The sequence below is a fragment of the Seriola aureovittata genome, chromosome 8 (assembly GCF_021018895.1).
Source record: "Seriola aureovittata isolate HTS-2021-v1 ecotype China chromosome 8, ASM2101889v1, whole genome shotgun sequence".
In the NCBI taxonomy this organism is placed as follows: domain Eukaryota; kingdom Metazoa; phylum Chordata; class Actinopteri; order Carangiformes; family Carangidae; genus Seriola; species Seriola aureovittata.
The window spans coordinates 15,168,987-15,196,919 of NC_079371.1; the positions used below are offsets into that span (position 1 = coordinate 15,168,987).

Sequence of the window (27,933 nt, forward strand, 5' to 3'; positions counted from 1 at the left end):
CATGATGTAGACAATATTTTTTTAATGATTTCAGAATCTTTTTATTTGAAATGTCAGTGTCCAAGAGAAAATAAAACAGCAATATAAATATTAGCATAAAAATAAGAGTAACACAGGGGTATAGCGTGGGGGCTAAGCATTTGATAAGAAAGATAATACAGCAGGATAGAGCAGTATTAATTCAGCAGCAGACGGACTTACACATATATAATATTTATAATCATTTGTTCATATGGACAGAAAGAGAATGAGAGGCATTCTTTCACAAATGCACAGGATAAAATCACCGCAAAAGAACATTAAGAGGTTACAGAAGGATAGAAACATTTCCATATTTTTTTGTTTTCTTTACAGGGTGATAAAAGATAGAGAGAAAATGAACACAAAAATATGCGCAACACATATCACAAGTTAACTAGTCTACGTGTGTCACTTTGTTTACTTATCTAAAGTTATCTTTAATTCATTTATTTACACTGAAGAGTTAGTTGGCTTCCATGGTGCTTAGTTACTACATTGCAACACAAACTGTTGAAGAACATCTCAGATTTTTATTCATTATTGATTTTTTTTTTTTTCAAACTGTGGTTTTCTTATTTTTCTTGAAAAACAAAATGCAACACATTCCAGTAGTAAGCCACGCCTTGTGGAGAGGGACTTTTATTTTGAAAATGCTGGACGTGGTCCCTACTATACAAACAACTGGCTCATACCATCGACAGGACTTGAGTTTATTTACAGTGGGGAAGAGCCTCACAGGACCAGGGAGTGAAGGGGAAAGGTGAGTGGTAGAGAGGTTGAGGTTTCCCATTGATTTCAGTGGAGGAGGATATTTCAAAGGGCTCTCGAGTGGCGTCTCCTCACAAACAGGGACAGCTGTGCTTGGCTCTGTTGACCTCTACCTGGGTCAGTGCATTAGAGAAAGTTTAGGGGGTGGGTGGGTCAACAGTGGTTCCTCTGTACATTCAGTGGGTAAGAGCCATGGGTGTTCCCCACCCCCTTGATTGATGTAATGGTGCCACCTCAATCTGTTTACCCTTAACCACAACCCCCTCCACTCCCCCGACCCAGCCTGCAAGCTGCCATGTCTCATGCAGTTGTATCTGGCCAAGAGCCTGACAGACAGATGGACGGCAAAGTAAAGACTTCATTTCTTATACAAACAGTTCCTCTATGCTATTGAATCATTATCTCCCAAATTAACAAAAAACGTTACTGTGTCACATCAATAAGTTTCTTCAGCACTTCAGGATAGTGAGGGGAAATACTCCATCGAGGCCCTAGAGGCCTGCAAAGTGTCTAGAAACTCCTAAGCACTTAAGTTTACCACATCTACGTGTTTCCCTAAAGACCAAAGTGATTTACTACCCCTACATCATCTCAACTTCAGAATACGAACAGTGCATTTCTCTTTGTTTGGCTCTCAACGTGGGGTAGTGAGTGAGGGGAGGACACGAGCTGGGTATGAGGAGGGGACAGTAGAGGGTGCGGGACATGTCTGTGCCCATCTGGAGATGTTATACAAGAAGCCAGTCCCTGCTGCTATACCACCTGCATGGACAGCATGGCTCATGACTCCACGACACAATGCCGTGCCACTCCACCCTCTGCCAGCCCTTCCTCTGGGTGCATGCTCAGGTCATAAAAATAACAGGAGATTTAAATCTTATCTTTTAAACTATGATTACAAAAGTAATTTTCATTTTGTGTCAAGTAAATGCTACATGTGCATTATATTGACCTGCGATTGGAGGGAGGATAATAGATTCAGGATGTCCTCCTCTTTGCTTTTGCAATGCATAGTTTGCAACTCTAAACTAGTATATGTGGTTTGAACCTTAAAGAGCATGCAGAAGAGTTTGTAATACCTGTCAAACAACAGCCTTATAGCCACAGGACTTATGCTTTAAGACCCTGCGAGGCTGACCCTATATAGGAATCTAATGGATGGCAACTAGCGTACTTTACAATAGCTGAATTCCCACCTCAGGGAAAGAGGACAATAACTCCAACATGAAAGACAATAACATTTCATCTCTTAATACATCACTGCGTAAAGTCATTCCAGCAAGGTTCGTTACACTGAATCTCTTTGTCCAAGTTCATTTGAGTATGCCAAAAAAAAACAAAAAAAAAAAACCAAAATCACAATAACCCCCCATACCCTGCCAAAAATATCTACCAACAAAGATTACATGAGCAATACCAGACTTTTAGCACAGCACAGGTTACCAACACCAGCAACAGCCTTGAACACATTCAGATTCTTCAAGACACTCTTTCAAAGAACCATCAACATCGTCCGTGCGGCCAAAAGATTTGCTGTCAATATTTAGACCGTGGCTAGCATGAGTGACAGCAGAGCAGTCAGATACCTAATGGGGGGATATGGGGGGTTGAATTTCTCATCAGATCAGGCCAGGTTTATCATTCCTCTACCTCTCTCCGTCCAGAATCTACTTCTTCTCCTTCTTGGTGGACTTCTTCTTGGAGGCAGGGGTCTGGGCGGCCTTGGGGGGCTCGGGCTGGGCTGAGGCCTGGGGCGGGGGCAGCGCCTGCTGGGTGGCCTGCTGGGCTGTGGCCTGCTGCTGCTGGGGGTTGGAGGTCAGGGTGGCAGTGCTGCCGGGGATGTAGACGTTCTGGCGGTAGTCAGGCACGTGCTGCAGAGTGAATTGGGGACTGTAGCGGGTGCTAAGGCCCATGGTGCCAGGCCCCAGGGTGGCCGTAGCCTCACTCACTTCTGGGGGGAAGAGAGACAGAGTGGGGGAATAAGGGGTGAGGAGGGAGAAGGAGAGAGGGATGAAACTTGTTAGACAACAAGAATTTGAAGGTTTTTAGTATGACAGTGTTACACAGAGGTTGAGAAATGAAAAGAGGTCATAAAAGGAGACAAAACTACTGCTATAGCTTTTATAAGGTATAAAGTACTTGATTAAAGGGAGATTCAGTGTGAACATTAGATTTAATTCAAACACGCTCAGGCAAAAACACAAGGTTGTTGTAAGCTAACTAAAAACCAAGGGCATGATTAGAAAAAATATGAGCAAAAGAGGCAGAAGAGATGTTACAACATGGTTCATTGCGTGCAGATTTTTTTTTTTTTTTTTTTTTTTTTTTTTTTACAGGAATGATGAAACAGTCTCCCCAGCACACTCCTCTGTGTTTCTGGTTTTCTGTCACACATGCCCCGAGTCTGTGTGAATGACGTAGCTGCTAAGCTCATAATTCTCCCACAGCCCCTGCATTGCAGAGCCAGAGACACAAACGCTCCCTCCCCCATCCTGTAGTTCCTCTCAGCCTATATAAACACACATATGTACAAGGAAAACTGACATGCTAACTGTACTGGCTTTATACTGAAAACTGTTTTTTACTACACTTTCTGCTCCCACTCAGTGCTTTAATTAATTATGGAATTTCTCCAGCATCATCTTTATCAACACAATGACATTAAGCATAGAGGAGACACGACCTTCAGTATTTATCACATGCACTGTTTTTTTCTTTCTTTCCTGATGACGCTAACTGTGTGTTCTGTTTAACTTTGTGCTGACATGCAGGTTACCACTCAGACCAAGACAGAGAATTTTTTCTCTCTGTTCACTCCGAGGAAAAATTCCACACAACGTCCGGTGCAGTATCCAAGAGGAGGGCAGGGTGAGCATGTGATGTGTCAGTAGTTAAAATAACAGTGGAAACAATGACCTGACTCTATTTGGCAATAAATCTTGTTGAATTTGTGCCTCCTTCATTTCTGTGTTGTTTTGTGTTTGCCTGTCATTATAGTCTGTGCCTGCTTTCAAAGCCAATTTTTTGTGTATTTTTCCATGTGATTACGAAGGCTTCCATAGTAACAGCCCAAAGATGAGTCACTGTGAGTGTGTCCCCTCAGTGCTGGTTAGGCCGTCACTGCAGGAGCAGAGGGGTAGGAGAGCAGGAGGAGGAGTTGCACATGTGTTGTGCAATATGGGAATCTTTGGTTGTGTAGGAGCCTGAAGGTTGCTGCATGTGATCAATGTGTATGAGTGGAAACATGCATCCCTGTGATGTTGTTGAATTCAACACATCAACTGTACTGTTTATCTGAAGAACTGCAGGTAGCTATATTCACTGTCTGAATATCATCTGTGTCTTCCTCTGGATGATTTGCTTGGACACAGCCACAACATGGAAACATCAATGTGGGCAGAGAGGAGTTTATCAATAAGTAAATCTGGCTAGTTGCCCTGCAAACAAGCAGGAACCTAGATAAACAACCACTGCCCACGCACACTGACTGATCTGATAAACAGATAGAAATTAGTTTAGAAAAGAGAAGATGAATTGATAGGGAGGAAAACGGCGATGAGGTATAGGACTCACCGTTGGCTGCAGCCATCAGGGCCTGGAGCTGCTCAGCTTCAGTAGGGGGCTGGGGCCAGGGGCCAGTTCCCATGGCAACCTCAGGTCCTCCAGTTGCCCTGTGGCGAAAACAAGAGGAGAGCAAGTGTAAATACCTGGTGGTTTGTCTTGTAGAGTGTGTGTATGTGTGTGTGTTTAGCTCATTGGTTTGACAGTTGGTGGTTTACGATGTAAAGGCAAAGCAGCTGATGGCGAGGTACACAGCCTGAGGAGAACTCAGCAAGGATAACAAGGACCATGTAGAGTTTACAAAACAGGGTGTGTCGCAAACAAACACACACTCTCAAACACACTCTTGTTAAGGAATGTACAAATGTGTCTGCACACAGACACACACAGTAGTAAGCGAGTTTGTACACACAGTAAACACTGTACAACATTCACACTCGCTCTGGTATGATCATGAACGCTGTGCAGTCTAGTAAATCTGATTAAATATTTAATGATCCCACCTTTAAAGGAAATAGCTGTCTGCATAGTCACACATGCAACGCTCAGTGAGCACTGAACATTTCCATCTGGGCAAACTTCACCTTCAAAGGCTTGTTTATATAAAGTCTGCAATTTGCATGTGGGGGCAACAAAGGAGAAAGCAGACCTGCGATCTATTATGCTCACCTACTTACTTCCATTCCCACACTTGTGACACACCAGCACAAGCTCCACAACTGACCACTAGGTCACAGTACTTTAATCCTGGCCCTGCTCCTGTTCACAAAGTGCTAAAAAACATCTAAATCTGGCTTTTTAGATGGTGGCTTTAGTTGTCAGTGAAACTGAAGTATTATTATTATCATTAAGTTACCTTAATGCTACCAGTACACTATGGATACTGCTTGTTCAGTTGTATCAGTGCAAAAACAACATCGATGGTTTTAACTGCTCTCTCACTCAACGTTCTGAATTGTGTGTCTGTGTGTGTAACAACATTTGTTATTTGACTGTTTTGGGCAACAGCAAACCACCCTAGGGTGTTTAATGGAGGATCATTAATCCACAGGGACATGGGTAAAAGCTTCTGGTGGAGTGCAGAGCTCCAAAGAGGACAGTCATAGACACATTAGGGATTGCAATGACACTGACTTCTTACGTCCTACTTCTAACAAAGGCTGTAGTAATAACATGAGGAAAACAAGACTGTATGTATATCGATAACAACAACTACAACTAAACCAACTTAAAAAACCCTTGGACAAATTGGTCTGCTCAAGGGAGTTAAGAGAAAGTAAAGGGCACAATGAGGGGAAAAAGTGAAAAAAGAATTCTGACACAAAAACTGGGCTCTGTTCAAAAGCAGGTTGCCAAATCACACAGCCAAAACTCTGAAGTGGTTTTCACTTCAGTGCCAGAGAGAGACTGAGGGAGAGAAACATGTACGTCCTGTGCCAGACAGCCAATGAGAAACAGGCTGCATAAGAGCACGGTCAGTAAAGCCAGGGCAGCCATTTTGTGCCTCTTCACATCAGTAAAGATAAAAGGGAATGCTTCACTTGTTCCAAATTAGCGTCTCTCTGTGCTTATCACATCCTGTGGTTGCGTTAAGCGCTTCCTGTGGTCGGGATTATCACTTCCTGTGGGCAAGATTGTGAACTGTAGTCCACAGGGATGTCCTTGGTTGGCCAGACATTGCTATCAATTTTCCTCTGTAACCTTATGCAACATGTTTTATCTCCAAGGATTTAGCAGAGAACCTTCCAGACAGTAACCTAAACCTTAATTTATGCTGATAAAGCCAGTCACATGGTGCACATGCTGGCATCTGTCTCCTCTGCATGTTGACCTCAAGAGCTGAATGTGTGTTTTCCTCTACTCTCTGTTTTAAAGCAATCAATCATCAAATGGCTGTTTTCACTGTCTCTATCTTTTGTCATCCAGGTGATAAATCTCATGAAAAAGCCACACGTGGTGATGTTGAGCTACAACCATCACAGACGAACATCAAAGGCAACACTGCATGGTAAGCCAGTCCCCTAAAGGGAGAGAAAACAAGAGCTCTCAGACTATAATGACTATATGTAATAAGCACACATACAAGGCATAGCAAATCTACAAAACACTGCACGCAAACTCAAAAGTGTCACAATCCTTTCTACGCCACAGCAGGCATTGTGGCCTATGCACATCGATCAACAAACCCCATCAAACTTTTAGGGAGACTAACAGAAGCTATGGGTTAGGTACATCTACACACAGCACAGCACTCAACTGCAGTGCACTACCTAGAGGATTTTAGCCCCTGTCTGCCCTCATCAGCTGATCAGGCCGCTCTTTCACCAAACATTGACTACAGAAATCTGAACACTGATCAGCTACTAAGGACACAAAGGGACCATACAATGTCTACGTCTAAATTGGTACCTTGTCCCACTCTTCGGCGTCCATCGTATGTGTGTACCGTATGGCATGTGGGGACTAAAAACACAACAAGTTATACAGGCTGAAAGAACCATGTTGTATTTGACTGAAGGTTGGGGTTAGTGTAAAAAAAGGAAATTGCTGAGATATTGTGCTCTAGATCTGTGTGGAAAATATGTTGAGTCTGTAATTTAAATTTAAAATACCAGAGATGGGAGGTTAGTTTTCGTTTTATTGACCACAGACATGAATTATGTCCAATGTATCTGTAATCCCAGTGGTCTTCTAAAACTGCAGTGGCTTGTGCATGTGTGTGTCTAACATCTTCCTGACTTGGCTCAATAGGACTTTTTGCCCCAGCTGATATGTTTCAGAGAGAAACCTCAACTCACAGAAGGTGTTGTGCAATCGTTGTTGTGAAAAATGTAACTGCAGGCACTCCATTTTAGCCCACACAACATGGGCAAATAGCAACAAACACACTCAATTACACACACAACTGAAATAGAGAAACACAATTCATCTGTTGTCACTTGATGGGTAAATAACTGATGTCAAAAATTACATTTCAGTCAGTCCGACTGCTCAGATAGAAGAGAGAGCAAGAAGGATAAACACACATTCCCATCCCCCCACTAGCTCTGGTCACCGTCCCTCATCAGTAGTACTGAGTGATGGCGCACAGGCTCAGAGAGCGCAGAGAGGAGAGGAACAGGAGGGGAGGGGGAAGGGGAGTGGAAGCAGCGGCAGCCATTTTATAAAGCAGCCTGGAAACAGGCAGAGATGCTCATTCAGGAGTGTAAATCAGGAATCTGAGCTCATGGAATAGAATCATGCAATAAAATGCAACCATAAATTTCACTACTGATTTTGCATAATGATTTCATGTCATTAGTACTTTAAAATCAGCACCCTGCAGGCAGCAGATTCTTATGGTTACAGCCCGCACAACCATCTCCCTATTTTTTTTTACAACTCCTTATCCTTCGTCACTCTCTTTGCCTTTATGATAAGCTGCTCTTTTGCAGCACAACGTGTCCTTGACATTTGTGGGTGTGTGTGTCAGTTTACTCACCCACTAGGTCCAGGTCTCTGTCCCTGTGTGAAGCGCCAGTCATTGTTGGGGGGCTTTTGCTGTGAAGAGAACAGAAGATGCAACATGAAATGCAAGTTTCATAGCAAAAACAGTAGCAGCACGTTTTTGGGGTGCACCATTTGGTTCATAAGATGTGGCTTTGTGGCTGGCACATCTGTGTGTGATGGTGTTCATGTCTGTGTGTATTCTTTTATGTCTCAGTCAGTGATTTAGAAAACTTCTTCACTTTTTCAGCAAGGCTCAACAAAGGGTTACAGATGTCATCAAATATCTGTGTACTCAGGAATCCATGTTTTTCCATGAGCTGTGGAGCATAAAATGCTGCAGAGGACACACAGCTAAACAAAGACACAAACTAGGGCTCTGCTAATAAAATAGGGCTTAAAAATTAAATACAAAATGCAGATAGAATCAAAAAGAGAATTACACAATTACATAAGTGGGCAATCAGCTGTACAACAATGCAAGGAGCCAGAAAAATGCACCAGTGCAGCCAAAAGATGAACTGGACTTCCAGAGGACTTGCATCTCTCACTGGGATTCTCTCACTGGATCATGATACACATAAAAATCTGTCTAAAATACAGAATTTAAAAGAACACAAGTGAAAAAATGCAGGCAAAACAAAACTATGACACATGTGACTTGTGCTGACCAGACGTTTTGAGAGAGAGATTGATTAGTTTCCCACACTGTTAAGCGAGTAACTATAGGGCTCTTCTAAAAATCGTTTTAATAGATGCAGAGCACAGACAGAGTCCTTGAAAGAGAATACTGTTTGTTATTTTTAAACCAAAACTTCATGGAGATAAGGCTAAGGAGGTGGATCAACAGAGATAAAAGCCTCTCTCATCTCTATATGTCTCTGCTGCTCTCTATTAATGTCCTCAAGCCCATTGCACTCTTGTCCATCTCTACCTCACTGGCCATGTCACCATGTATTTTCCATCTCTCTAGCTTTTTCCCTCTCTCTCAGGCTCTCTTGTTGTGCAGTGATGCGGTGAATAGACCTTTGGCTTGCCTCCAGATTCTGCCGCCTAATCGACACAAGAGCTCCCCGGAGAGAGAGGCCAGCAGGATGATGTGCTGCATTATTAAAAGTGCTGTTCTACCCGAGGGAATCATCGAAAGAAGCAAGGAAAGAGCAGGAGAGAAAACAGAGAGAGAAAATCCCTGAAAAATACCTATGCAAAAGGATTATTGTGGAGCAAATAGGTGACTATAATGACTATTAAAATATATGTAAATAAAGAGCAAAAAAATTCACCAATGAATGGGAACTTATTGAATGCACAAAAAGAACAAAAATGTGGGTTGTTGAAACAAGTGAAATGGGAAATAGTGTTCAGCATCCACGCGGACAAGTGACCGCCACCCCGCAAAAAGGGAAATATAAAGAACTCAACAACAACTTGAATAGGGGAGTGAAAGAAAGTATTGTGGTTCATTGAATGTCAGAGGATTACATTTCAATGTTGTCCACAAAAGAGACTGTTTCACCTTGATCAGTCAACACAATCAGTCAAGTCTTCAACACTTGGGAAAGAGACAGATAAAGAGAATACAAGTCTGCTTGCCCTTTCATAACAAACTGCAATGCCAGAACTCACAACTTGTTATTATTACAACATGAAACCGTAGTGGATGAGGATGAGAAGTGAGGACGAATTTGAACTCTTATCCTCCTTCAGAGCAGAGCTTCATTGATGTTTAGAGTCTAAAAATGGACTCAGAGATGAGTATGTGTGCGTGGGCATGTTAAGTCTGTCTCGGTTTTGGTAGGGAGAGAAAAAGATCAGCACTGAGTGGAAGCAAACATCCGCAGAGAGGCCCAGCGATCCAGCTGTGTGACTCGTTCTCACCACACACACATTTACAGACACAGACTTGACATTTCCAAGGTCAGATCCCACTCCATGCATGTGGAGTAAAGGGTAACAGACTCTGTGCTGGAGTATCGGGCCCCACTGCTAGTTTAAGTTAAACAGCTTGGACGCACATACACATCAGAAGCAGACAGGTAATATCCATAGGAATGCATTTTTCTTATGCTCAAGTAAAAACTCAATAAAACGGATGAATTTCCAAACACTAAACTGAACTACAAACAGTTAAATCGTTGCGGAGTTCTTAGGTTAGGATAGTTTATACAACAACAGTTGCCAGGAAAAACAAATCCCAAGCCAGGTTTAATGACATGCAGGGATCAAAATCTAATTGAATTTAGCTCCAATTATCTGAGCATCTTTAGCTGTGCTTGTTTCTTTATTACATTATCTCTGAACTCAGTGGATCTTCAAAGAAAGATTAGATGAAGGTATTCAAAATGCCAAGATGTTGATTTTTTTTTTGTCACTGTGCAAGTTAAATTTAAAGGCAGGAGAGAGAGAGGGAGAGAGAAAGTCAGACAGACTACCTGGCACGCTCGGCCACTGTAGAAAGATGAAGGGCTTACAGTTCTGTGGGCCTCAATTCTCATCCAATAGAGAGACTTTCAAACCAGCCTCGAAGCTTTACACACTGTCAGTCTGCTTCCCTTACATCTTGAACCTGTACCAAAGAGCTTTGAGGGATCTCCAGGTGAATTACAACCTGACTGAGCTCCTTAGCTACTGCACCATACTGTGTGCCAGTTCAAGCACTATCATCTTTAAAGATGAGATAGAGATTCATTATGTGAGCACTGAATTCATCAGGGGGTATGTGCTGGACACATCTGGACTCCATCCAGCATGTTTGTAAGCATGTGAATGTTAACTTTGCTAAAACATCTGGTTTAGTAGTTAACCGCTTTTCTATCACGATACACAAATATTTGTCCAGGTGTAAGAAGGAAAATCGATATAAAAATCACCTGGTCCACCTGGTGCTCTTTGTAGAAGAGACACACACACACACACACACACACACACACACACACACACACACACACACACACACACACACACACACGTATTGGTGTTAAAAGAACCATGGCTGGACTGCACCTGGTGCTCAAAAGAGGAAGTCGTTTCTATTCTGTTGCTCTGATAATCTTTAGCACACACACCACACTATACAGTATAACCTTCAGCACATACTGTAGAGGCAGACATTCACTCCCTCATGCTGTTTCCCAGAAATCTCACATTTTTGCCAAAGACAGTGTTCTTTAATGCTAGGCAATGATTAGGCCAGTGGAAATCAGGATGTTTAACCTCTAAATTGCCGGATCCATTACACCATTAGTTCACTATAAGGGAAAACCTTAGCACTGACACAAGAGAAAAGCATAATGGGTAGTGCTCGATTTTAATATTCTTTTCCCTTAAACAAACATCATGACTAAACAGACAAAACCCTTGAGGACAGTTTCACTCAACTGCATGAGCCGGTTTGTCACATGTGCAGCTTTATTGTCCATAAAAAAGTATATTTACAAAACACTTGACCTAACTCCATGCACGTGCCAACCCTTATAAACTCCCATAGACTCAAAGACCGAAAAACTAACTGATGGTCATGAGAGTGTTCAGATAATGACAAAAGTGATAAACTGAAAAAATAAAAGAGCGCTATGATGACATGCAGCTAACTTGGTGAGTGAGATTCATGATATCAGGATTACACGTAATTTTCCTGAGCCAATTTTTCCCAAACTTCCTGTGTTAGCACACAGTTAAAGAGAGTGTGCCAAAACAGCACACTGCAAATGAACAGAGGATACAAAGAAGGGCAGTGGGAAGGCCCCAGGGTCCTGCTAAAATTACACACTACTGGAGGGCTCCTCGTGCCTGATGCTTTTTACACACAATCTCACGCACAAGCACATAAACACCCACAGTGATAGCTGCCGCTCTAAAGCCATTACAGCCTGTGCCGTCTGTCGCTGTGGCACATGTGCGTAAAGCCATCCTTCCTCTCCCTTTATCTATCCCTCTACCTCTTTTCCTCTGTTGTCTTCATTGCACACGTGTCACCAGAGCAGGGAGACAGATGGTACCCTGCTGACCTCAGGGACAACCTAATTCGGCGTGGTGAGAGAGAGCCTGTGTAATACAGACTCATGAGAAACAGGAGAATGAAATTATATTGAAGGGGAAAACATGCTATTGTGTGGAGAAGAAATGATTACCACCAAAACATCACAGATATGACTGAGGATGAATGGAGTAAGGATGAGAAAGCTTTTTTTTTTTTTCACCAAATTCCCTAAAATCGACTCATCCTGGTGAGAGCACTGTCAGCCATTTTCTATCCCAGGCAGTGCTTCCATCACATTAAACCACTAAATGGGTTGTGTGTGCATGTGATTATTGGTTTTCCCTCCTCTACACCCAACTCTGAACACATAAGAAAGAAGGTTCTAAACATGAAGATTAGAAAAGGCTGCACAGTGAGAAACTCAGTCATGTGATGCTGAGTCCTAGAACCAATCACCAAAAGTTCAGAGGACAACAGGAAGTCAGGGGTCAGGCCACTGACCCCATGAATTCCTGTTTTTCAGCTACTGCTTTATTCTTTGACTCTTTTCCCCACCCCTCTTACCATTTTATTTCCTTGGCCCCTTTCCTCTCCTTCAACCCCCCCAATCTCTCCCTCTGTCATCCTGTTCCCCTCTGTCTCCCAGCCATTCCACTGAGCCAAAACTGCAGGACCTATTTTCATCTGTTTGTCTCCTCCTCTCCATCTGTTAGAAGCACTTATGTTTCCCCCTTTCCTCTTTCTTTGCCATTTCTTCAGCTATCTTCAGCCTCTTCCTCTCTATCTGCACCTCTCTTATCCATAAAGAACAGTTCTTCTCTGCCAGTTTAGTTACTGAAAGTCAGAGATAGTGACCACATTTCCTAGCACTGGGTCAGATTAAATATTAAGCACACTCTTAACTCTGCCCAAACCTCTAGTAGGTGTACAAAGCGCTAAGAGCTTTTCACCATGTAGGAAGATTCTTCTGCTAAAACAAATGTGGTTTCATCTAAAATACTGCAGAGCTACGTGACTGAAGAAATCTAGGTTATTATTCTACTGTCGGGAGTCAAAGCATCACAACAATGTTACTAACCTGCTCCCTTTACAGATGTACCATCACAATATCAAAACTGCACATGAAACAAATGTTTTAGATACTTATGCACCTCCAAATCCCATACATCCATACTGAAACACATGTATTGGTCTCATCCCACCATGGCATATTCCACAAATGCTATCCCAGCTCTCACTTGAGGCCTCACCTCACTGGCTGAGTTCATAAGGTGCTTCCTGCTGAGTGTCATGTTGAGTGTGTTGTTGTGACTCAGCATGGGTGTCTTCATAAATACAAAGTCACTTCGGCTGGATATGGTGGAATAGCAGGGCCTGTAAGTGCGTGTGTGTGGCTCCTGGGGGCCTCCCACAACCTCCATATAACGTATGGGTCCATCAGTGTTGAGCTGCAGGTGCAGGTCCTTGCTGGGCCTCTGATGATAGCGGCTGGACCTGTGGCGACCGTAGCAGCAGCAGTCAGAGCCTCCCAGGCCTGGGTCACGGTGCCTTAGGCAGCGTACCATGAGGATGACAAAGGTGATAAAGGAAACAGCTGATACACAGGCTAAAGAGATGATGAGGTACAGGGTGATGTCCGACATCCCGGTGCGGTGGTAAAAGGGTGTGTGGCGAGGGCTTGCTGGAGCATCGTGGGCTGTGCCCTTCTCATCCACAGTTACTGTAATGTTCACAGAACTGGACTTTGGTGGGTCACCATTGTCCTGAATGATGACCACAATGTCATAAACTGAGCCCCCTTCCTCCTCAGCCCACTTGTGGGTTGTGCGGAGCTCCCCGGTGTGCGCCCCAATACGGAACATACCGGAATTTGGTCCAGGGCCGATAGAGTAAAACAGCCATGCGTTGTGCCCACTGTCTGCATCCATCCCTACAAGTTTAATTATGAAGTGTCCTGGGCTGGCTGACGGTGGGACATTGAGGTGTAATCCTTTGTCTTTTGGGTAAGAGGGGTGTACAATCACTGGTGCATTGTCATTCACATCCACCACAAACACATGCACAGTGACGTTGGCTGTCCGTGGGGGCACCCCAGCATCCCGGGCCTGCACCTCAATACGGAAAGCGTTAAGCTGTTCATGATCCAGAGAGCGCATGCTGTAGATGTGGCCACTCTCTGGGTTAATGTAGACATAAGAAGAAATAGGTGAGCCCTGGACCATGCTGGGAAGGATGGAGTAAGAGATGCGAGCATTGTCGCCAAGGTCTGGGTCAGTGGCTGAAACAACAGCGATGGGGGCACTGGGAGCATTGTTCTCCGGGATGTCCACAGAGTATGAAGGCTGAGAGAAGGTGGGAGCATTGTCATTCACATCGGAGAGCTTTACCACAAAGGTAGTTTGTGATGAAAGGCGAGGGGAACCAGCATCAGTTGCCCTGATGACCACTGTGTACTCTGGGACAGTCTCACGGTCCAGGTTGCCAGCAGTGATGAGGCTGTAATGCATGCCAAAAGCTGAATTAAGTTTGAATGGCAAACCTGGTTGGACAGTTAATGTGACCTCCCCATTCTCACCAGCGTCCAGATCCCGTGCACTTATGAGCGCTATCACTGTCTCTGGTGCAGAGTCCTCTCTGATAGGGCTGGTCAATGATGTCAGTGTCACCTCTGGTGCGTTGTCATTCACATCGATGATGTCCACGATGACGTTACAGGAGCCCTCCATAGCAGGAGAGCCACCATCTCTGGCCTGCACGGTGATGTGATATGCAGTAGCTTTCTCATAATCTACATCACCCTTCACACGGATCTCCCCACTTTTAGAATCCACACTGAAAAGTCTGAGAACCCGTTCCGGTGTATATTTACTGAACAGGAAAGATATTTCTCCGTTGTTACCCGAATCCGCATCAGTCGCGTTCAGTTTAGTTACTAAAGTGCCCCGTGCAACATTTTCTAATAGCTTAACTTTCTTTACCGGTTCGTCAAAGACGGGAGCATTGTCATTTACATCCAGAATTTTAATGAGCAGAAGTGTTGAGCCAGATTTCTCAGGCTGACCCCCATCTACAGCAGTGAGCAACAGGCGAAACTTGGCCTGCGTCTCCCTGTCCAAAGGTTTGTCCACCACTAGCTCTGGAAATTTGCTGCCGTCACTTTTACTTTCCACATTCAAAGTAAAAAAGTCATTTGCTGCGAGATGGTAAGTGCGTAACGAGTTGGTACCCACGTCTGGGTCGTGTGCGCTCTCCAAACGGAACCTCGTGCCCGGCGCAGCCGCCTCTGATATTTCCAAAGAAATGTTGCTGGTAGAAAACTGCGGTGCATTGTCATTCACATCCAGAATGTCCACCACGACGCGATGAATTTCTAAAGGATCCTCCATAAGTATTTGAAGGTGTAGTGAACATGTTGAACTTAGTTCACACATTTGCTCCCTGTCAATATTTTGTTTAATAACCAAATCGCCGGTGGCCTGCTTTACCTCAAAGTACTGCGTTGTGGACTCCGAGACCACCCGCAACCTTCTCTGATCAATCCGCTGAGCAGTGAGACTCAAATCTTTAGCGATATTCCCAACGACAGAGCCCGGGCTTAGTTCCTCCGATACGGAATAGCTGAGCTGAGCGGACGCACAGGAGAGGCAAGCTAGATAAAAGCAAATCCTCCACAGCCTCCCTCCTCCGGAGCGCTTCCTCTGTCTGGAGTCCATTGTGCTGCGCTCCGAGGATCGGGGAATGGGAAAGTTTCTAACTTCTTCTTTCACCGTAACGTATCCATAGTGGTATTAAAACGAGGCTACCAGGTTCGATGGTAAACATTTCCGTTTTAAAAACAGAGCGATGGGAAGTTTTGATGTGATCATGACGGACGACTTTAAGGAGAAAACCAGGACGAAAATCAAAGTATTTTCCGTCTCCACTGAAACTCTCTGCTCTATCTCCACCGCCTCACTCCCCTCGTGGGCGGGGAGAGGCCACGGAGGCCTTCCCTCTCATTGGAAGACAGGGCTGGACCAGTGCTGTCACACAGCTCTCTTTCACACACACACACACACACACACACACACACACACACACACACACACACACACACACACACACACACACACACACACACACACACACACACACACACACACATACTGAAAACTTTTCAGTGACTCCACTTCCACTGACAGGCAAGTAGGCTATTTGCTTCATTTTCATTTTAAAAGTTTGAGAGGACTATACAAAGGGAAAAAACTTAAGAGGAACATCTTATGGCTGAGCAAATCAATTTTACATAATCAAAGAAAAAGTGGAGTGTAGAAGTGATCTTATTGTTCTACCTTTTCTACTAAACAGTCTCTCACATGCCCTCACTGAGAGCTCCTCGTTTCAAGACAAGGCGGTATGTCAAACAGCTGTTATTTATAGCGATGCTATTTGTATCCGCAGGGGGGCACAGTTTCCAAAGTGTTTTTTTTCCTCAACGGAAGTCCACATCAAAGGAAAGTTGAAATGAATTATAAAGTTTAGACTTCTACAAAATATTTCAAAGAATATAAAAGATATAAAAAAAGGCAAGCAGCAGACAGTTTGAAGATGCAGGTTATATTGCCCGAATGAAAGAGCACATTTTTGTTCGAGAAGAAATAGCAATAATAAAGTATAATTACTGAAGACAATACGAATAATGTAGTTTATTAAAGTTGGAATAAATTAATTAAATGAAAGAAGGTTGAACAATAAATAATGACTAAACCCTAATCTCCTTTGACCTGAACATTTAAACTGAAGATGATAATTTTTACTCTAACATTAAGAAATGCAAAAAATTGATAATCATTATGTTTTAACTAAGGTATACAATCATCCATCAAAATAACAATATCATATTATCCTATTATAACTGTTGCGATAACCAAAGTTTTACTTTTATTAAAGCTATTGTGACATTAAATTTCATTTAAACTGTCGGATTTGTTGAAATGGTTCAAATATATCGTGATTAACGTCATAATTACCAAAACATGGGGGCTGGAAGTATCGCGTAGGCCTATTTGTACAGTGTAAAAAATAAAACGTTCTCTGCTACGTAGCTCATGAGCAACAAACTACAAACACTGGTGCTGAACGTAGGCTAGCCATATAAAGTTTGGCAGAGAGTTTGTGCCATTTGCTTTGCGTTTTAGAGAAGCAGTAGCCTACATACTTCTTCTGTGTTTACCCATAATCAAGCAAAGAATTGCAAAAATGAAATCGCCCAATGGATATAAGAACAATACAAACACCAACGAAAAATGAGGATAAAGGAAAACTAAATTGGGGGAATTCTGCTTTGCACAGTTTTACAGAAACAATTTCATTCATTGCCTTTTGATTTTCTGCTCACCTGCTGGCTCTCAAAGGTCCAGGTGCTGTCGGGTAAAGACGCATCCAGGACACTGATCACCTCCTTAAAGTCAGTGGTGCTGCTGGGCTTAATGAGTGTGAAATCACTGTACTCTGACATTGGAGACATGCAGGACCTGAAGGACTGACTCTGAGACAACATGTCTCCTCCCAGGACCTCCACGTACTTTATAGGTCCATCAGTGTTTAGCTGAATCTGCAGGTTTCTGTTGGGGTTCTTGTAATCATCACAGTCGGTCCGTCTCATGCAGCAGCTACCGCTGCTTCTGCTGCTCCTGATGCATTTAACCGCTAAGATGAGAAAAGTCAACAGAGACAGCACGGACACCGAGGCCAGAGACAGAATCAAATAAAGGGTGATTCTCCCAGTTTTCTTGTTGGGCTCGGCCGCTTTCTGTCGGAGGTCTAAGATGGGCTCATGGAGACCGTCCTCCAGCATGATGGACACCGAGACGGTGGAGGACTGGACCGGTTCCCCGTCGTCCCTGATCTCTATAAGCAGCCTCTGAGAGGAGTCGTCCTGCTCGGACACAGCGCGTTTAGTCCTCACCTCCCCTGTGTACAGATTGACAGTGAACAGAGAGGCGTCTGTGGCCTCCGCCAGTTTGTAGGAGATCCAGGCGTTATGGCCCGAGTCAGCGTCCACGGCCGTCACCTTAGTAACCAGGTGACCCGCTTTAGCGGAGCGGGGCATCCTCTGATGAGAGAGGGAGCCCAGGGGAGCGGAGGAGGGGTAAATAACAGCGGGGGCGTTGTCGTTCTGGTCCAGGATAAAAACATGGACAGTGGCGTTGCTGCTGAGAGACGGAGAGCCCTGATCCTTTGCCTGAACCTGAATCTGAAACACCTTCAGTTTCTCATAGTCAAACGAGTGCATGCTGTAGATGCTGCCGTTATCTGAGTTAATGTAAACATACGACGAGGCAGAAACGTCCTGCACTTTAGAGTCCAGTATAGAGTAAGAGATTTTAGCATTTTCACCAAAATCCAGGTCAGAGGCTGATACTGAGTACAGTATAGATCCTGGTACCCCATTCTCTTTTAAATATACATTATAGGAGGGCTGAGTGAATACAGGAGGGTTATCATTCACATCAGTGATGCTGACTGGTATAGTTTTCTTACTGGACAGAGGAGGAGAGCCTGAATCAGTGGCAGTTATCTCAATATCATAGTGTGAGGAGCTCTCTCTGTCTAAAGCACCACTAGTAACCAGTGCGTAATTATTAGAAAAAGAAGGTTTGAGATCAAAAGGTGAGCCCTTGGCTAATTTTAATATTACTCTGCCGTTATCGGCAGAGTCAAGGTCTCGTGCACTGATCAAAGCCACTACTGTGCCACTTGGCGCATCTTCGCGTACTGGCTTTGGCTGAGACGTGAGGACAATTTCAGGAGCGTTATCATTGAAATCAGTAATATCAACCTGCACGCGACAGTGGCCCTCCATTTCAGGACTGCCTTTGTCTTTTGCAGTTACATCGATGTCATATGACTTGGCAGTTTCATAGTCTAACTCCCCTTTCAGACTGATTTCACCTGTTAACGCGTTAATATCAAAGATGGACAACACAACATTTGGCGTCCGAGAGCCAAATGAAAATTCAATTTCACCATTTAAACCTTCATCCGCATCTGTTGCTTTGGGCTTGATAACAATAGCCCCTTTTACACTTTTTTCACCTAGGGTTACTTTGTAAACGTTTTTTTCAAAAACTGGGAAATTATCATTTATGTCAAGCACACTTATGGTTATTTGTGAGGTTCCAGATCTTACTGGATTCCCACCATCTAATGCTGTTAGTAATATTTTGTGAACAGCTTTTTTCTCTCGATCTAGAGGTTTTTCTAAAACAAGTTCAGGAACGGTCTTCCCGCCCTCTATTTCTTTGATTTTAAGGGAACAACACTCATTTTTACTAAGAGTATATGATTTAAGCGAATTGGTTCCAACGTCGGGGTCCGTTGCGCTCTCCAAAGGAAAGCGGGTGCCAACTGCTGCTGATTCTGCTAATTTCAAAGACAATTCATTTGAAAGGAAACTTGGAGAGTTGTCATTAATATCTCGTATTTCAACCTCAATGCGGTGTAACTGTAGCGGGTCCTCAATAACCACTTGCAGAGGTAGAACACAGCTGGCGCTTTGTCCGCATAAAGCCTCTCTGTCTATTCTGTCACTCACCACCAGCTCGCCCTTCCCCGCATCCACACTGAAATACTGCTTACTAGCCTCAGAGGCGACTCGCAGCTTACGTTCAAAAATCTCAGATAGTCCCACACCCAGATCTTTGGCTAGATTTCCTACCACAGAGCCCTGTTCTAGTTCCTCCGGGATGCTGTAACGTGTCTGTCCGTGTATTGTAGTCCACAAGAGAAAGAAATGATGCCACCAAAGCGCCAGCCATCTCCAGTCTCGGTATCCCATTCTCTTTGTCATCTCTGATTCAGTAAAATACATCATTTCCAAGCCACAGTAACAAAGAACATAAAGTCAAAATCCATATTCCAAGAGCGTGACATATTCCATTAAAAAGATGCCTGTTCATGGTCAAAGATAAATATAAAATATAACCTGATTCTTCGAGTTGTATATGAACCATTTACCTACTCTCCCCCCATTCTGAGCACAGTGGTTTTGGTGCTGAAGCTGCATGGGGGAGGGAGTAGATCTCTTTGTACAGTTCTGAATACTATTGGTGCACAGCATCCATCTCTCACATCCAATGAGAGGGGGACTGATGAGCAACGTTAAAGACACACATACACCATTTTACACTGTCAGGAAAGAGCAAGTTAAACACCACGAGGGGATGCAGTTTAACATGTGACTTAAAGAAATGTAAAAAAAGATAAATTGATTTAGTTAGTGTTTTATTATCATAAAATTTACTGTTAACATTCAATTCCGCAGACATCAAATTTGTTTTCTTGGTTTTTATTTCTGGTGCATAAATGCCATCACCCGCGTTTATTTAGCTCAGTCAAAAAGCCCAAACATGAAATAAATGAAAACAAATAAGTGTATTAGTCAAATATTCATGCATTTCAGTTTTAGCCCTTGGGTAAATGCCATCCAGAATAATCTATTAGCGTGCCCTCCATACGCCCCCGGGGTCAGAGTCGCTGTCCATCCCTGTGGTGCTGAAAGGCTCAGCTGTAAAAGCTGCTCAACATCCAACACACTATTTACGTCAAATGATACCAGCGGCTGTGCCTCAAAAGTTGATGAGGTTAAATAGATAAATTACAAGTTTTAATTTGATATAAATGTATTATTTTAATTTCAAATACATCGACTAACAATTAAACAGAATTTTACAGGATCTACTGAATTGCAAAGCTATTATGATTTCTAAAAAAAAGAAAGCGACAGATCTATTTCCTTTGCGGCCAATGTAGTTTAAGCAATTGTGTTAAATATATGTAGCCTATGTGTTATTTTGTGTTTTACTCTATGCTCACCTGCTGGCTCTCAAAAGTCCAGGTGCTGTCGGGTAAAGACGCATCCAGGACACTGATCACCTCCTTAAAGTCAGTGGTGCTGCTGGGCTTAATCAGAGTGAAATCGCTGTACTCTGACATTGGAGACATACAGGACCTGAAGGACTGACTCTGAGACAACATGTCTCCTCCCAGGACCTCCACGTACTTTATAGGTCCATCAGTGTTGAGCTGAATCTGCAGGTTTCTGTTGGGATTCTTGTAATCATCACAGTCGGTCCTTCTCATGCAGCAGCTACCGCTGCTTCTGCTGCTCCTGATGCATTTAACCGATAAGATGAGAAAAGTCAACAGAGACAGCACGGACACCGAGGCCAGAGACAGAATCAAATAAAGGGTGATTCTCCCAGTTTTCTTGCTGGGCTCGACCGCTTTCTGTCGGAGGTCTAAGATGGGCTCATGGAGACCGTCCTCCAGCAGGATGGACACCGTGACGGTGGAGGACTGGACCGGTTCCCCGTCGTCCCTGATCTCTATAAGCAGCCTCTGAGAAGAGTCGTCCTGCTCAGACACAGCGCGTTTAGTCCTCACCTCCCCTGTGTACAGATTGACAGTGAATAGAGAGGCGTCTGTGGCCTCCGCCAGTTTGTAGGAGATCCAGGCGTTATGGCCCGAGTCAGCGTCCACGGCCGTCACCTTAGTAACCAGGTGACCCGCTTTAGCGGAGCGGGGCATCCTCTGATGAGAGAGGGAGCCGAGGGCAGCGGAGGAGGGGTAAATAACAGCGGGGGCGTTGTCGTTCTGGTCCAGGATAAAAACATGGACAGTGGCGTTGCTGCTGAGAGACGGAGAGCCCTGATCCTTTGCCTGAACCGGAATCTGAAACACCTTCAGTTTCTCATAGTCAAACGAGTGCATGCTGTAGATGCTGCCGTTATCTGAGTTAATGTAAACATACGACGAGGCAGAAACGTCCTGCATTTTAGAGTCCAGTATAGAGTAAGAGATTTTAGCATTTTCACCAAAATCCAGGTCAGAGGCTGATACTGAGTACAGTATAGATCCTGGTACCCCATTCTCTTTTAAATATACATTATAGGAGGGCTGAGTGAATACAGGAGGGTTGTCATTCACATCAGTAATAATGACATTAATAGTTTTCTTACTGGACAGAGGAGGAGAGCCTGAATCAGTGGCTGTGATCTCAACATTATACTGAGAGAAACTTTCTCTGTCTAGACTACCCCTTGTCACCAGCGCATAGTTATTAGAAAACGAAGGCTTGAGAGTTAGAGGAGAATGTTTGGGTAGATGTACTGTCACTTTTCCATTATCACCGGAATCAAGGTCCCGAGCAGTGAGCAGAGCCACCACTGTGCCACTTGGTGCGTCCTCGGGTACTTGACTCGGTTTTGACGTAAGAACAATTTCTGGAGCATTATCATTCACGTCTATCACCTCCACCTGAACTCGACAATGACCTTCCATTTCAGGAATGCCTCTATCTTTTGCGGTAATGTCTATTTCATGTGTTGCAACGTTTTCATAATCTAATTGACCTATGAGGAAAATTTCACCTGTTTCCGAGTTGATCTGAAAAATGGACAGCAATTTCTCGGGTGTGTGCTCAGCAAATGAATATTCAATTTCGCCATTAATACCCTCGTCTGCGTCTGTTGCTTCTACCTTTGCGAGCATGAAGCCACTTTGTCTGTTTTCAGGTAGACTTATTTTATATAACGCCTTTTTGAAAACAGGGACATTGTCGTTGTTGTCTAAGACAGTCACTATTATCTTTGATGTTCCAGTTTTGACAGGATTGCCCCCATCTAATGCTGTCAACAACAAATGATGGACGTTTTGTTTTTCTCTGTCTAGCGGTTTCTCTAATACAAGCTCTGGTACTTTTCTTCCATTAGCCAACTCTTTCATTTTTAAACTAAAACATTCATCTTTGCTAAGACTGTACGATTTTAGTGAATTACTACCCACGTCGAGGTCTTGTGCGGTCTCCAAAGGGTAGCGAGCACCAACCGCTGTCAGCTCCGCAATTTTCAAATTTCTTTCTTTGCTGAGAAAACTCGGGGAATTGTCATTGACGTCTCTTATTTCTACCTCAATCCGATAAAGATGTAAAGGATTCTCTATTACTACTTGCAGAGGCAACACACAGCTGGCGCTTTGTCCACATAAAGCCTCTCTGTCTATTCTGTCATTCACCACCAGCTCGCCTTTTCCCACATCCACACTGAAATACTGCTCACCAGCCTCAGAGGCGACTCGCAGCTTACGGTCAAACATGTCAGATAGTCCCAAACCCAGATCTTTGGCTAGATTTCCTACCACAGAGCCCTGTTTCAGTTCCTCTGGGATGCTGTAACGAGTCTGTCCGTGTATTGTAGTCCATAAGAGAAAGAAATGATGCCACCAAAGCGCCTGCCATCTCCAGTCTCGGTATCCCATTCTCTTTGTCATCCCCGGTCCGTTAGAATATGTTATTTCCCATCGGGGTTTTCACCAACACAACCCAGCATTCAGAGCCATCAGCAGAATGGACATTCCAGTGTAAATAAATCCTCAAATAATTGGTAATCAAATATATATTCGGGACTCCTTCGAAAAAGCGTATCTCCTCTCCAGCACTGAGACTGTGAGGGTTACCGTGGTGAGAGTGAATGGGGGATGGAGTAGATCTCTTTGTACAGTTCTGTATGCTATTGGTTCACAGCACCAAGCTTTCCTATCCAATCACAGAGAGCTAACTCTGCCCACAAAGCTACTGCACCCTCTCCGTCGCAATACGTATTAACGACAATGACATAAGGAGGAGTCAGATTTGTGTGAATTTTACTTGAATTATCTCACACACACACACACACACACACACACACACACACACACACACACACACACACACACACACCGCAAATCCTTAAACCTGCTACAACTATAACTAGATCCTGAATAAATATCTTGAAATGAATACCTGACTCCCTTGTCCTGATTGACATCCCACAGTGACAGCCAAACCCTCCTCACCAGCTACCTATCTATACCTATTTACAATAGTTGTTACTTTAGCACTATATTAAACAATAAATCTGCCATTGCTACATGTTTTACCAAGCAATACATCAGCAACTGTTACATGAAAAATATGTACTTTACTAATAATGGCTGTAAAGATGTGTTAATTTCCTTCTAACATACTTTTTACTTTTCCCCTTCCATAATTAAAAAAAACAATCATGGTCTGCTATGGAATAGTTCTTGAAACTTAAGCAGGATGGATGATTGGTGAAGAGGAGCTTGAAGCCTAAGTTTAAGGATGTTTTCTAACTGCTTGGCTCTATCCTGTGTGCGTTTAAAAGCACCTCTTTGTATGAAGCAGCAGAACAACAGTGCCAGAGGGACAGGCCCCAGCAGTTATCTGTTAGAGAGAGTATGATGCACTGAAGCTATATACATATTTGAAAGGAGTCTCTTGCGCTTCAGCCCCTCCACTGATAGAGATCTGTGCTCTCAGAGTAGGACAGGATACAAATAGTTTGATGGACAACTTCAGAACAACTGAACCCAAATTTGAGTTCAGGCACCTACATATTATTTTACTCTGTTAATATCATGCACAGTGTATTAAAGTGTTGTACATCTCCTCTGTGGGAATGAAGTCACACCCTAAGGCCCCTGATATCTCAAATATCTGGAGTTTATCAACAAAACTGCAATGAGGGTTTAGAGATTAACATCCCCACACACACACACACGGTGCACAGTAAGTTGATGGGCCCCACGGCACACACATAGGCACACAGCTGCTCACCAGACAGCATAGCTATGAACGCAGAACACTTAAACAAGAGCTCAGGCTTGTGGGAACCGAGAGCTTGACTTTTGCTGCCACATAGAGTCCTGACTATTGTTAAGTGAATAAGGATAATTCATGATTAAATTATTAAGGGGTATTTTTTAAGACATTTTCAATTCTTCAGCCGAGTAATGTCTAAGATTTATTATATAAGAGGGGAGCGACTCAGACTTAAAAATGAAAATATTCTATATCTGCGAACTTTTTCAGATATAATGTGTTAATTTAAAATGTTACTGAGAATTTCTCCTTGGAAAAAACATATTCTCAAATCATAGTAGACATTTCGTGAAATTAGCAACAAAACAAAAAGTAATTTGTTAATTGAGCGATATTGTGCCACCGTGCATAAGACAAATGAAAAACAGTCAACATGGAAAACTTCATACTCTGATTATAAGACACAAGTGGCAGTCATAAAATGCCTCATTGTATCAAGATTTTAAATAGGGATACTGAAGGATATTGAAAGGATCTCATATGCTGAAACACATAGGCCTATCTCATAAATCATTTTAAATGTCATTTGTCCAACAATCAAAAAATACATGTGAAGCTGCCAATACAAAAATCACAATTCAACCAAGTCAAAACATTGTACCTTCATATTTCTCTCCTGCACATTACTCTCCACAGTCTATAGGTTAAAAAGAAAAATGTATATGATAATATTTACTGAAAATATGTAACAGCAGGTCTATTGTTTTCTGCTCACCTGCTGGCTCTCAAAGGTCCAGGTGCTGTCGGGTAAAGACGCATCCAGGACACTGATCACCTCCTTAAAGTCAGTGGTGCTGCTGGGCTTAATCAAAGTGAAATCACTGTACTCTGACATTGGAGACATGCAGGACCTGAAGGACTGACTCTGAGACAACATGTCTCCTCCCAGGACCTCCACGTACTTTATAGGTCCATCAGTGTTGAGCTGAATCTGCAGGTTTCTGTTGGGGTTCTTGTAATCATCACAGTCGGTCCTTCTCATGCAGCAGCTACCGCTGCTTCTGCTGCTCCTGATGCATTTAACCGCTAAGATGAGAAAAGTCAACAGAGACAGCACGGACACCGAGGCCAGAGACAGAATCAAATAAAGGGTGATTCTCCCAGTTTTCTTGCTGGGCTCGGCCGCTTTCTGTCGGAGGTCTAAGATGGGCTCATGGAGACCGTCCTCCAGCATGATGGACACCGTGACGGTGGAGGACTGGACCGGTTCCCCGTCGTCCCTGATCTCTATAAGCAGCCTCTGAGAGGAGTCGTCGTGCTCGGACACAGCGCGTTTAGTCCTCACCTCCCCTGTGTACAGATTGACAGTGAACAGAGAGGCGTCTGTGGCCTCCGCCAGTTTGTAGGAGATCCAGGCGTTATGGCCCGAGTCAGCGTCCACGGCCGTCACCTTAGTAACCAGGTGACCCGCTTTAGCGGAGCGGGGCATCCTCTGATGAGAGAGGGAGCCCAGGGAAGCGGAGGAGGGGTAAATAACAGCGGGGGCGTTGTCGTTCTGGTCCAGGATAAAAACATGGACAGTGGCGTTGCTGCTGAGAGACGGAGAGCCATGATCCTTTGCCTGAACCTGAATCTGAAACACCTTCAGTTTCTCATAGTCAAACGAGTGCATGCTGTAGATGCTGCCGTTATCTGAGTTAATGTAAACATACGACGAGGCAGAAACGTCCTGCACTTTAGAGTCCAGTATAGAGTAAGAGATTTTAGCATTTTCACCAAAATCCAGGTCAGAGGCTGATACTGAGTACAGTATAGATCCTGGTACCCCATTCTCTTTTAAATATACATTATAGGAGGGCTGAGTGAATACAGGAGGGTTATCATTCACATCAGTGATGCTGACATTAATCGTTTTCTTACTGGACAGAGGAGGAGAGCCTGAATCAGTGGCTGTTATTTCAATATCATAGTGTGAGGAGCTCTCTCTGTCTAAAGTACCACTGGTAACCAGTGCGTAATTATCAGAAAAAGAGGGTTTCAGGTTAAAAGGAGACCCCTTGGGGAGTTGTAATGATACCTTACCGTTGTCACCAGAGTCAAGGTCTCGGGCACTGATTAAAGCTATAACAGTACCACTTGGTGCGTCTTCAGGCACAGAGTTTGGTTGGGAGGTTAGAAATATATTTGGAGCGTTATCGTTAACATCTATCACTTCTATATGGACAGTACAATGCCCCTCCATTCTCGGAGTTCCTCTGTCTCTTGCGCAAACGTCAATTTCATAATTTGCGTTTGTTTCGAAATCTAATTTCCCTGTAAGACGTATTTCTCCGGTTACTGAGTTAATATCAAACACAGACAGAACATTATCTGGTGTGTGGGTTCCAAATGAATACTCTACTTCTCCATTAGCACCTTCATCAATATCTTTTGCTATAAGATTTATGATAGATGCACCTTGTACACTGCTTTCACTTATAGAGACTTTGTAAACATTTTTCTCAAATACAGGAAAATTATCGTTATTATCCAGCACATTTATTGTTATCTGGGAGATCCCAGATTTCACTGGGTTTCCCCCATCCAGTGCTGTTAGTTGAAGCTGATGTATAGGCTTTTTTTCTCTGTCAAGAGATTTAGACAAGACTAGCTCTGGGACTTTCCTCCCACCAGATACGTCTTTTATCTTTAAACTGAAAAAGTCGTCTTTACTCAAAGTATACGACCTCACTGAATTCACTCCAACATCAAGATCTTGTGCAGTCTCTACTGGAAAACGTGCCCCTGCCGCTGTCGACTCTGCTATTTGTAATATTATTTCTTGCGAAGGGAATATTGGACAATTATCGTTAATATCCTGTATTTCCACCTCGACTCGGTACAATTGTAACGGTTTATCAATGACCACTTGCAGAGGCAACACACAGCTGGTGCTTTGTCCACATAAAGCCTCTCTGTCTATTCTGTCATTCACCACCAGCTCGCCCTTCCCTGCATCCACACTGAAATACTGCTCACCAGCCTCAGAAGCGACTCGCAGTTTACGGTCAAAAATCTCAGATAATCCCAAACCCAGATCTTTGGCTAGATTTCCTACCACAGAGCCCTGTTTTAGTTCCTCTGGGATGCTGTAACGAGTCTGTCCGTGTATTGTATTCCACAAGAGAAAGAAATGATGCCACCAAAGCGCCTGCCATCTCCAGTCTCGGTATCCTATTCTCTTTGTCATCCCCGGTCCGTTAGTATTATTTCCCAGTGAGGTAATCGAAAATAAGATAGCTACCATCCATTGCAACAAAGCACTAATCCAAAACAAAGATCCAAAATCGTTTCATACCAAAAAGTGAATAAATATTTTTCTCTTTAATTCCGAAAAGAGCATCGCTCCGTCTCATGCAGCTCGTTGTAATGTAAGTGTTTACGGTGCTGAGGCTGCATGGGGGAGGGAGTAGATCTCTTTGTATAGCTCTACGTT

The 27,933-nt window shown here is 43.6% G+C and overlaps 1 protein-coding gene and 1 long non-coding RNA gene across 51 annotated transcripts in view; one reads left to right on the top strand and one right to left on the bottom strand.

Moving 5' to 3' along the window:
• Positions 1–4,347, top strand: part of LOC130173310 (uncharacterized) — a 34,121-nt gene extending 29,774 nt beyond the window's left edge. The window contains exon 7 of the long non-coding RNA XR_008828392.1: positions 3,561–4,347. This is a non-coding gene — a long non-coding RNA (uncharacterized LOC130173310). The remainder of the gene's footprint in view (positions 1–3,560) is intronic.
• Positions 17–27,933, bottom strand: part of LOC130173281 (protocadherin gamma-C5-like) — a 281,937-nt gene continuing 254,020 nt past the window's right edge. For 32 of the 50 annotated variants that reach the window (XM_056382405.1, XM_056382404.1, XM_056382387.1 and 29 more), the window contains exons 2-5: positions 7,832–7,890; positions 6,760–6,813; positions 4,363–4,460; positions 17–2,740 (exon numbers count right to left, since the gene is read on the bottom strand). In XM_056382405.1, coding sequence (XP_056238380.1) covers positions 2,457–2,740; positions 4,363–4,460; positions 6,760–6,813; positions 7,832–7,890 — 495 coding nt within the window. In that variant the 3' untranslated portion in view covers positions 17–2,456. Of the gene's footprint in view, positions 2,741–4,362; positions 4,461–6,759; positions 6,814–7,831; positions 7,891–13,065; positions 15,826–17,192; positions 19,843–20,671; positions 22,988–25,233; positions 27,860–27,933 lie in introns of those variants that run through there. The other 18 variants (XM_056382419.1, XM_056382413.1, XM_056382414.1 and 15 more) reach the window with 8 other exon arrangements.